The sequence below is a fragment of the Mustela lutreola genome, chromosome 4 (assembly GCF_030435805.1).
Source record: "Mustela lutreola isolate mMusLut2 chromosome 4, mMusLut2.pri, whole genome shotgun sequence".
NCBI classification, from domain to species: domain Eukaryota; kingdom Metazoa; phylum Chordata; class Mammalia; order Carnivora; family Mustelidae; genus Mustela; species Mustela lutreola.
In genome coordinates this window covers 105,716,149-105,728,455 of record NC_081293.1, presented here as the reverse complement: position 1 = coordinate 105,728,455, position 12,307 = coordinate 105,716,149, and the positions used below count along the sequence as shown (strand labels likewise).

Below are 12,307 nucleotides of genomic sequence, written 5' to 3'. Positions count from 1 at the left end.
AAAAAACTAAACAACTAGTATGTGTATGTGTGGCTGTATGCCAGTACACAACAAATACACAAAGAGAAGTTAGGGAGTAATACTGTAAAAGGTCAGGGCACTGTTTACCTAACAGGGGTTTGGGGACAGAAGAACAGGATTTGTAAGCAACTTACTATAAGGTGCAACAGTCTTGGTAATGGTATATATTGAATACTAGGTTCTGGGATGTTTGTTTTATTGTGTGTCATAAGTTGCATGTATCTTATATAACTTTGTATATATGAACTGCTTCATTCCATAGAAATATATCAAGGTAAAGTAAAATAAAAATCTATGATCTCATTAGAAACAAGAGTGTAGTTACAGGGTAAAATTCAACAGATGTGCATATGTGTGTTAATATATGTTCAGGTAAGTGGGGAAGTGCACACACCAGAACGAGTTAATTCATGAGAATGGAAGGGAGCCTGGAGTAAGAGGTACAGGTCTTTGTGCAAAAAATGTATTACATTTGTAAATAAAAAAAATATTGAAGGAGGGGTGCCTGGGTGTCTCAGCAAGTTGTGTCCACATGTTAATTTTGGCTCAGGTCATGATCTCAGGGTCATGGGTTCGAGCCCTGTGTTTGGCTACATGCTGCGCATGGAGCCTGCTTGGGATTCTCTCTCTCCTTCTTCCCCTGCCCCTCCCCTGTTCATGTGCTCTCTCTCTCAAAAAAAAAAAAAAAAAGAAAAAAAAGAAAAAAAAGAAAGAAAGAAAAAAGAAAGAAAGAAAAGAGTAAGAAAGAAGAAAAAAATGAAAGAGAAATGGTGGGGGGAGTAGGGACTGAGTGAGAGAGAGAGAGAAGGTGGGGAAAGAGAAAGAGACCAAATCTAAGATTGGTCCGCTATATTTTACAACCCATCTAAACAATCTGAATATTTCTCTCCAGGAGAATGTGCAAGTAATTACATAATCACATGATTTCTTTTATCCAATTTTAGGTAAGCTAACTTTGGAATATTCATAAAAAGATAACTAAGTACAGTGCACTTTAATCTAGATTCATTCTAAAGAGATTCTCCACTTTTTAAGCTTTAGGAAAATTAGACATTTCCAGTTCTTTCTGAAATCATAATGATAGTACAGCAAATGATCTTTAAAACTGGTAGACAGTGAATTATGATGCAATGATGTACTGCAAACTAAAATATGATCATGATGTCAGAATACCAGAATTTTCTAAGAATAGTTTTTATAAATAAAAAAACACTATTAATATAATTTTATTATAACGACATTTTTCAACATCTATCTTATACTATGAAAGGGAGTAAATTAAATTATTGCTTCCAGTTGAAGAAGTCAAAATTCTATCATATATTATATTTTGCAAGATAAACTACAAGACTGGCATGGCATCTTAGAGAAAAAAATATTTCAGATTTCAATCTCCAAATCAAAGGAGTAACATTTGTTAAAACAGAACAATACTTGAACACTTCGGTTTTGAACTTACAGAGTTTTATTTATTTTTTTCTTTTAAAGATTTTTTTATTTACCTATTTGACAGACAGAGACCACAAGTAGGCAGAGAGGCAGGCAGAGAGAGAGGGGGAAGCAGGCTCCCTGCTGAGCAGAAAGCCCAATGCAGGGCTGGATCCCAGGACCTTGGGATTATGACCTGAGCCGAAGGCAGAGGCTTTAACCCACTGAGCCACCCAGGCGCCCCATGAACTTACAGAGTTTTAACACCAGACATAAAATATATTTAACACACGTTTGCAGTAAAAATATAGTCCAATTACATTTTCAGTACTGGATGTTCTTATACTTGGCCCATTTCATGGATTTTTAAGTGCATAGTCTCAGGATTTCTGCTACTGATCTCTGCTAATCCCCTCCTCCTGCATTACTACAGTCAGGCAGAGATGCTGGGTTTGATCTTTCAATTTCCCACAAAGCCTAGTGCAATGGTACCCACCAAGTGGCCACTCCCTAATTAAGACCTGAAGCGGGCTTGGTGGTATAGTGGTGAGCATAGCTGCCTTCCTAATTAAGACCTGAGTAGTTCACTTTGAAGGACCACCTCACCCAAAGAGAGGAGTACCTCTTTAATTCTAAGCTACTTTAGAATCTGCATAAATATTGTAGAAATATACAGCTGAGATCATTCAAGTATATAAAAATGTGAATTAACGTATTACAAAACAAATACTTCCAATGACTGTTTACTGAGCAAATATTTGATATGAATAAACTTCTTCCCCCCAACCAACATAACAAAATAAACCTGAAGGCTTTTGTACAGAGGCACTCTCTCAAAATACCAAAAGGATAGAAAGAAAGAAAGAAAGAAAGAAAGAAAGAAAATAAATAAATGTGGTGAATAAAGTAATAAATAAAACCTCCTCAGAAAGGATGCAAAAATAATTAGGTGTTTCATTGAACAGATCTTTTTTTTTTTTTTTTTTTAAAGATTTTATTTATTTATTTGACAGAGAGAAATCACAAGTAGATGGAGAGGCAGGCAGAGAGAGAGAGGGAAGCAGGCTCCCTGCTGAGCAGAGAGCCCGATGTGGGGCTCGATCCCAGGACCCTGGGATCATGACCCGAGCCGAAGGCAGCGGCTTAACCCACTGAGCCACCCAGGCGCCCCATCATTGAACAGATCTTTAGGATGAAAATTCATTAAGCAGGGTATTCATCAAGGCTGAAAACAAGAACAGCTAAGCTAATTAATATTTTTTAAATTATGCTGCAAAAACAAATCAGCTTTTAGCAAATGAAAAATCAGAATAAAAGTAAGATATGCATTTCAAAGCAACAAAATAAGTTGAATAGAGAAAATGCTGATCACATGAGTCATACCAATAGCAGTCTCTATGTGGAAAGAAGTATCTTCATGACAGTAAGAGCCTGTTTTCTCAAAAGTGTGTTGAAAACTGTAAGGCAACCATCCAGAGTTTCAAGTCTACCTTCTCCTCCAGATGAACACCTGAGTACTACGGTCCCTCTTTTGTAAGCACAGCACCAATAACATATTAATACACAATCACGGTCAAACCATGCAGCTTATCTAAATGCCTATGTTTAATACTAAAATACTCAATGTTAAATTTAGTCTTTTTTTAATGGATAATAATATTTAATCCAAGTATAATCCACATGGATTTTAGTCAGAAAGAAATAGAAAACCAGAAAATATTAAGACTCTAACTACAAATAAAGTCTCAAGTTGTCCCAAAGTGGGACTGCAGAAAAACAAACAAAACCTTATTGTACATCTGTAGCTCAAAGGGCTCGTTTGTACTTTTAACAAAAACAGAATTATATCTGCTTCTTTATATACACTTGACTAAGAAAAGTTTGACTGGGGTAATGAAAATGACATTAGTAACTTCAAAAAAAAGTCACATTTTTGTGGAATACAGCTGCCGAGAGAACTCCACACACATGGAGACTCTCACTCCAAAGGGAGCCACAGGGTAAAAAAAAAAACACAAAACAAAAAAACTTGAGGAAACATACATATGTAAGAGATACGAATACTCTCTCTGTTCTGCATATATTTCAGATACATTAATGTAATTATGATAAGTGAAACAAAAGCCTACCTGAAATAATTTTTCCTCTTGGTCCATGCCATTGGAATGATGGATCTATCATTTCCGAATTTCGCAGTCGTGGCGTTACACATAACACGTGTGGACTCTTTTGATGAAGCATAACATATACTTTCACTGAAAATACAACATTAAAATGTTCCAATAATATTTTATATTCTTTCATGCTCTAAAATGTCTCACATTTTTGTAGTTTGGGCTGCATGCTTTCATAACTTTTCTTTGGGTTATTGCAATTACTTGATAAAAACTAAATTTCTTCACATTCCATGTATTAACTAACACTCAAAATACACACATGCATTTTATTTGGGTGTGTGTGTGTGTATCTCAATCTGAAAATAATGCATTGGTCTTTTATGAAGAGTTCATTAAACTAACTTATTTTATTCTCAGGATATTATTTTAATTACAAAGGATTAAGACAATTACAAATTATTAACACTTTATCTTAGTTTTGCAAAGCTACCAGAACTGAAAGCAATCAATAAAATCATTTAGATTAGAGGAATAATAGATTATTCACAGTGATGTGACACAAAATACTGAACTTAAAAATTAAATGATTAAAAAGTCAATAAATACATGCTATAACTTTAATTATTAAGCATTTTTCTCACTTTTTTTGGAGACCTGTTTACTTATTTGAGAGAGTGAGCACAAGCAGGGGGAGGGACAGAGAGAGAGAGGCAGAAGTAGACACCTTGCTGAGCAGGGAGCCCCTGATGGGGCTTGATCCCAGAGACCTGAGACATTATGACCAGAGTCAAAAACAGATACCAACTGAGCTACCCAGGTGCCCCTCCCACTTTGCTTCAAAATTTAAAGAATACTGATCATTAAACAGGCAAAAATAGTATTCTTTAGAAGATACAAAAGGAATACAGTAAAGATTCAATTATTTTGAATCTACATGTAAGTAAGCTTTCAGAAAAGGTTCTATAACCCCTTAGTAATTGCATGCTATCCCCTCAACTGACTCACTAAATATAGTTTTCTGTGATCCAGTAAAACAAAAACTGTACTTGTACTTGAGAACTGAAATTTTTCTTAACTTTAAAGAGACTGTCTCTTAAGTTTCACCATACAGCATGCCGTTTACCGAATGTAGTTTTTAGACAGATATTCTTAAATAGGTTAAGAAAATTCCCCTGTATTCTTAGTTATTTGTTTTTATCATTAACTGGTTGAATTTTAACAAATTTTTTTCTATACTGAATGAGGTGGTCATTCTTTTTCTTGAATACTTTAATGAAATGTTTGATATAAGTATTGCTTTCCTGGAATAATTCTAACTGATCATGCTCTTTTATTTAAATATTGCTAAATTCAGGGGGCACCAGGGTGGCTCAGTACTTTAAGTGGTTTCAGCTCAGGTCATGATCTCATGGGTCATGAGATCAAGCCCTACATGGGCCTTCCAATCAGAGGAGAGTCTGCTTGAGATTCTCTCCCTCTGCCACTCCCCTCCCTGGGTGAATGCACTCTCTTCCCCTCTGTCTCTCAAATAAATAAATATATCTTTAAAAAAAATAAACAAATAAATATGGTTGGATTCAATTTTCAAATATTAATCCTGGGATAGTTGTACCTATATTCAGAAATACAGTTGCATGTCATTGTTATACTATCCTTTGTCCTTTTCCAATTTCAGTATCCAATTTCAAAGTTACTTAGAATTTAATATTATTAAGAAAGGTCTCTAAAGTTATAATAGCCACATAAAGTGAACTGGGCAGATTTTCTCCTATAAATTTTCTCTGAAAGAATATGGAAACTGTTTTTTGTCCTTGGAAAACTGTTTAGCCTGGTACACCTTTTTTTTTTTTTTTTTTTTTTTTTTTTTTGGCAATGGGGAAAAGTTGGAAAACAAATTTTTGATTACCAATCAGGAAAACATAATTCATTATTAGTCTAACATGTAACTTAATCAAGTCTGTTTTAGAAATTTATATTTTATTAGACTTGTTCATTTAAAGTTTATGTAGCATAAAATTATTCAAAGTATTAAGTTGTAATTTATAAAGTTCAGAATACCTTTATCTATTCATAATACTTTTTATACTTCTGATATTCATGAAACATTTATCAAAAGCCCATCTACTAACTGTTCCAAAGACAGTTTTTGGTTCCATTAAACCTACTGTTCTTCTCTGGTCTCTTTCACTAATTCCTTCTTTTATTTTTTTCCTACTCGCCTCAGTTAATTTCCACTTCTTTCTTCTGACTTCCTGGATACCTGTGTAATGTAGACAGTTGTCCCTCCTCAGTGTGACTTACTGGTTCTTCTGGGCACCAACTGTCTTCTACATAACTCTTATTACATCTCTTCTCACACCATTTTCCCTGAGCCTGCCTGCTCAGCCCGTCCTAAAGCAGCGCACTGAACCACTCCTGTGTGGCTTGACTCAGCGAGTTATCTAAAGTTATCTAAACGCCACCTCACCTGTGGAAACTCCTCACAGGTATGTCCTTCCTGTTCTGCCCTTCCTCTAGCCTCCACTAACCTCTGTACGTGTTTAAATCAAAGAAAATATAACTGAACCCAGAAGTTTCCTCACACAAGATCAACATATAGAAGTAAATAATGCCCCAGTACCTCAATAAAACATTAAGCCATGTAATGGAAAAGAAGATGACATTTACAGAACAATAGATAGAAGTTAATCAATAATCAAACAAGGCCACTGTGGGGAATATGCTCAGATACCAGCAAAGATACACAGTTAGACATAATCCCTAATAAGGTAACTTTAAATATGTCGATTTATCCTCCTATTGATGTATACCATTAATATAGTTAAAAGTAAACTCCCAGAACAATCTTTTTTTTTCTGTAGTTCATGTTTTGTTTTGTTTTGTTTTTTTAAGATTTTATTTATTTCTTTGACAGATAGAGATCACAAGTAGGCAGAGAGGCAGGCAGAGAGAGAGGAAGGGAATCAGGCTCCCCACTGAGCAGAGAGCCTGACTCAGGGCTTGATCCCAGGACCCTGGGATCATGACCTGAGCCGAAGGCAGAGGCTTAACCCACTGAGCCACCCAGGCGCCCCCATGTTCATGTTTTTAAATGAAGTGTACCCATAAGGTCACATCAGTTTCAGGTGCACAACACGGTGAATCAACCAGTCTCTGTGCTATGCTGTGCTCAGCACAGGTGCAGCTCCCATCCATCACCATACAATGCTTGTATAATATCACTGACTACATTCCCTGTGCTGTGCCTTTCACCCCCATGACACATTCTCTCCATAACTGGAAGCCCACATCTACCACTCCCCTTCACCCATTTTGCTCATTCCCCCCATCTGCCTCTCCTCTTGCACCCGTCCGTTTGTTCTCCGTATTTATCATGGGTCTATTTTACAATTTAGACTTAAAGGCTGTAGTTCTAAAACAAAAGCTGTGCTATCAGTGAAAATGGCAGAGGAAGGAACTCTAAAAAATTATCTCCCTCATAAAGGTAATATAAAAACTGGCAGATGGGGCGCCTGGGTGGCTCAGTGGGTTAAGCCGCTGCCTTCGGCTCAGGTCATGATCTCAGGGTCCTGGGATCGAGTCCCGCATCAGGCTCTCTGCTTGGCAGGGAGCCTGCTTCCCTCTCTCTCTCTCTCTGCCTGCCTCTCCATCTACTTGTGATTTCTCTCTGTCAAATAAATAAATAAAATATTAAAAAAAAAAAAACTGGCAGAAATTGTCAGGATCAACATTTTCAGAATTCTGGAAATTAATCAAAGTGTGACAACCAGTGAAAAACTTATTCAAGAGAAACAACTGAATCTTGGCACAGATGGGCTGAATTATGCCTCTCTCCAAATGCATACATTTGAGCCCTAATCCCTGTACCTCAGAATGTGAACATATCTGGACACAGTCTTCACAAAAGTAATCAACTTCAGATGAGTCATTAGGGTGAGCCCAAATCCAGTGACTGGTGTCCTATGAAAGGGGAAAATCTGGAGACATAGAAATACAGAGGGTACGTGATGTGAAGACACACAGGCTGAAGATGGGCACCTATGAGCCAAGGAAGGAGAAGTGCAACAGACCCTTACCTCACAGCCCTCAGGCACAATCAACCCTACCTCCATGACTGAGCTCTGGCCTCCAGAACTGGAAGACAATACCAGTCTCTGGTATTTTGTTACAAGGGCCTGGGGGGCTCCTAGCATTCTAAGTTCCCCCATTGCCATCTCCCTCTCCTCCTCCCCAGTCGGCCTTAGCTCTGATAACCACTGTGCCAATCACTGTAAGAACCAGCAGCTTGGCAGCCACTAGAGGGGCAGACAGGGCTGGAGGGACTTCAAAGCCTCCTTCCCAGAGAACTGTCACTATTTGACCTCTCTGGCAGCTTCTAAGAAGATAGCACTCAAAAGCTGTCTTCACATGATTTAACTCGGAGCACAACCACCATACAAAACCTCTTCCCAAAGAGTATTTTTCAAAAATAACTAGAGACTTTCTTTTAACTCTGCAAATGCCAGATGCAGAAGGTAATGCTTGGGGTAAAACAGGCTAAACAAAATGCTTAAGAGGAAAATCTGGGAATGACAAGTCCATAGGAGCTCTGAAAACTTCTAACATACCCCTGGATAAACAGAAGGCCACATGCACATGCCCAGGACCGGCATGCTTAGTCAGGTCAGAAAATAAGTTCTCACCTCTGGCTGAAATTGATGCTCTGCAGAGCAGACAAGTGAAGGACAAAGTAATCAATGCCTAGCTAAATGCTGAGAGTGTACCACACAAGCACACAAAGAACCTCAGCAAAGACTAGGAGACTAACTAGTTCCAGGTGTCAATAAAATCTCCATCCAGCTATCAGCCTAGGCTAACTGAGCAGTGACTTTAGTGGCTACATATCACAAATGATATAGAAACTAAAGAATTCATTCAGAAAAATCATTAAACATACCAACAATAACAAGACATTAATAACATTCACACCTGATTTCCAGAGTTGCCACATTAAATTACGTTGAAAGTCTAGTTTTCAACTAAAAATATGAAACATTTCATCAAGAAATTATACTCAATACTCAAGAAAGTATTGTCATAGGTAGGGAAAAGAAAAGCAACCAACAGAAATCGTCCCTGAGAAAACCCAAATTTGGGACTTACTGAACAAATACTTTAAATCATTTCATTTTTTAAAATTATTTCATTTTTTAAAATCTGAATTCGATTAACCAACATATAGTACATCATTAGCCTCAGATGTAGTGTTCAATAATTTATCAGTTGCACACAATACCTAATGCTCATCACATTACATGCCCTCCTTAATGCCCATCACCCAATTATCCCATTCCTCCAACCATCTACCCTCCAGCAACTCTTGTTTTTTAGAGTTAAGAGTCTCTTATGGTTTTTCTCTCTGATGACTTCCCCTTCAGTTTTCCCTCCCTTACCGTATGATCCTCTGCACTGTTTTCTTATGTACCACATATGAGTGAAACCATATTATTGTCTTTCTCTGACTAAGTTATTTCACTTAGCCTAATCCCCTCCAGTTCCATCTATGTTGATGCAAATTGTAAGTATTCGTCCTTTCTGATGACTGAGTACCATTGTATATATGAACCACATCTTCTTTATCTATTCATCTGGTGAAGGACATCTCGGCTCCTTCCACAGTTTGGCTATTATGGACATTGCTGCTTTGAACATTGGGGTGCATGTGCTTTTCCCTACATCTATATCTTGGGGAGTAAATACCCAGTAGTATAACTGCTGGGTCATAGGGTAGCTCTATTTTTAACATCTTGAGGAAACTCCATATTGTTTTCCAGAGTGGTTGTACCAGTTTTCAAACACACCTACAGTATAAAAGGAGGATTCTCCTTTCTCTTCATCATCAACATTTATTGTTTCTTATCTTGTTAATTTTAGCCATTCTGACTGGTGTAAGGTGTTATCTCTTTGTGGTTCTGATTTGTATTTCCCTGATACCAAGTGATGTGGAGCATTTTTCATGTGCATGTCTTTGGAGAAATGCCTGTTCATGTCTTCTGCCCATTTCTTGACTGGATTATTTGTTTTCTGGGTGTTGAGTTTGATAAGTTCTTTAAAGATACCACCAAAATTTTTCACAGAGCTGGAACAAATAGTCCTAAAATTTGTATGGAAACATAAAAGACCCCAAATAGCCAAAGAAATGTTGAAAAAGAAAAGTCAAATCAGTTATTTTAAATATGATTAAAGAACATTATGTCTATGGTACTAAAAAAAAGTATGAAAATGATTTCTCTCCAAACAATATCAATAAAGAAACAGAAGTTATTAAAAAAAAAAAAAAAAAAAAGAACCCAAAAGAAATTCTGCATTAAAAAGTACAATAACTTGGACTCCCGGGTGGCTCAGTGGGTTAAGCCTCTGCCTTCAGCTCAGGTCATGATCCTAGAGTCCTGGGATCCAGTACCACATCAGGCTCCCTGCTCAGCAGGGGGCCTGCTTCCCTCTCTCTCTCTCTTTGTCTCCCTCTCTGCCTATTTGTGATCTCTCTCTGTCAAATAAATAAATAAAATCTTTAAAAAATATAAAAAACTTAAAAAAAAATAATAAAAAGTAAAATAATTGAATTGAAAAACTCACTGTAAGAATTAAAAGCAGAGGAGGGAGTCAAGATGGCGGAGAAGTAGCAAGCTGAGACTGCTTCAGCTAGCCGGAGATCAGCTAGATAGCTTATCTAAAGATTGCAAACACCTGAAAATCCATCGGCAGATCGAAGAGAAGAAGAACAGCAATTCTGGAAACAGAAAAACAACCACTTTCTGAAAGGTAGGACCGGCGGAGAAGTGAATCCAAAGCGACGGGAAGATAGACCCCGGGGGGAGGGGCCGGCTCCCGGCAAGCGGCGGAGCAACCGCGCACAAAATCAGGACTTTTAAAAGTCTGTTCCGCGGAGGGACATCGCTCCAGAGGCTAAACCGGGGCGAAGCCCACGCGGGGTCAGCGTGGCCTCAGGTCCCGCAGGGTCACAGAAGGATCGGGGGTGTCTGAGTGTCGCAGAGCTTGCGGGTATTGGAACGGGAAAGCCGGCTACAGAGACAGAGCCGACAGTAAGCTCGCAGCTCCGTGTTACCTTGAACCGGTCGCAGGCTCGGTGAGCTCGGAGCGCGGCCGGAGGTCAGGCAGACGGGAGTAACTGGGCGCTGTTCTCTGAGGGCGCACTGAGGAGTGGGGCCCTGGGCTCTCGGCTCCTCCGGGCCGGAGACCAGGAGGCCACCATTTGTATTCCCGTCCTCTGGAACTCTACGGAAAGCGCTCAGGGAACAAAAGCTCCTGAAAGCAAACCCGAGCGGATTACTCACCCCGGCCCCGGGTAAGGGCGGTGTAATTCCGCCTGGGGCAAAGACACTTGAAAATCACTACAACAGGCCCCTCCCCCAGAAGATCAACAAGAAATCCAGCCGAGACCAAGCTCACATACCAAGGAGTGCGGTTTCAATACCAAGGAGAGCAGCAGAATTCCAGAGGAGGAGAAAGCCAAGCACGGAACTCATGGCTTTTTTCCTGTGATTTTTTTTTAGTCTTGCAGTTAATTTAATTTTTTCTTTTTCATTTTTTTTTTTTTTTTCTCGCCTTCGGGTAAAATTTTTTTTTTTTTTAACTGTTACCTTTTTCTTTTTTAACGATTTTTTACTAGTTTATCTAATATATATATATATTTTTTTTACATTTTTCTTAGGTGTTTTCTTTTTTAAAAAAAAATTCTTTTCTTTTTTTTTTTTTTTTTTTTTTTTTTTTCTTTTTTCTTTCTTCCTTTTTGAACCTCTTTTTATCCCCTTTCTCCCCACTCACGATTTTGGATCTCTTCTAATTTGGCTAAAGCATATTTTCCTGGGGTTGTTGCCACCCTTTTAGTATTTTACTTGCCCCTTCATTTACTCTTATCTGGACAAAATGACAAGACGTAAAAATTCACCACAAAAAAAAGAACAAGAGGCAGTACCGAAGGCTAGGGACCTAATCAATACAGACATCGGTAATATGTCAGATCTAGAGTTCAGAATGACAATTCTCAAGGTTCTAGCCGGGCTCGAAAAAGGCATGGAAGATATTAGAGAAACCCTCTCGAGAGATATAAAAGCCCTTTCTGGAGAAATAAAAGAACTAAAATCTAACCAAGTTGAAATCAAAAAAGCTATTAATGAGGTGCAATCAAAAATGGAGGCTCTCACTGCTAGGATAAATGAGGCAGAAGAAAGAATTAGTGATATAGAAGACCAAATGACAGAGAATAAAGAAGCTGATCAAAAGAGGGACAAACAGCTACTGGACCACGAGGGGAGAATTCGAGAAATAAGTGACACCATAAGACGAAACAACATTAGAATAATTGGGATTCCAGAAGAAGAAGAAAGTGAGAGGGGAGCAGAAGGTATACTGGAGAGAATTATTGGGGAGAATTTCCCCAATATGGCAAAGGGAACAAGCATCAAAATTCAGGAGGTTCAGAGAATGCCCCTCAAAATAAATAAGAATAGGCCCACACCCCGTCACATAATAGTAAAATTTACAAGTCTCAATGACAAAGAGAAAATCCTGAAAGCAGCCCGGGAAAAGAAGTCTGTAACATACAATGGTAAAAATATTAGATTGGCAGCTGACTTATCCACAGAGACCTGGCAGGCCAGAAAGAGCTGGCATGATATTTTCAGAGCACTAAACGAGAAAAACATGCAGCCAAGAATACTATATCCAGCTAGGCTATCATT

The 12,307-nt window shown here is 38.3% G+C and overlaps 1 protein-coding gene across 2 annotated transcripts in view; it reads right to left on the bottom strand.

Moving 5' to 3' along the window:
• Positions 1–12,307, bottom strand: part of ZPBP (zona pellucida binding protein) — a 114,820-nt gene that overhangs the window by 91,752 nt on the left and 10,761 nt on the right. For both annotated transcript variants that reach the window (XR_009352753.1, XM_059170639.1), the window contains exon 3: positions 3,579–3,704. Coding sequence is in view for 1 of the 2 variants with exons in the window: in XM_059170639.1 (XP_059026622.1) it covers positions 3,579–3,704 (126 nt within the window). In the remaining variant the exon portion in view is untranslated. The remainder of the gene's footprint in view (positions 1–3,578; positions 3,705–12,307) is intronic.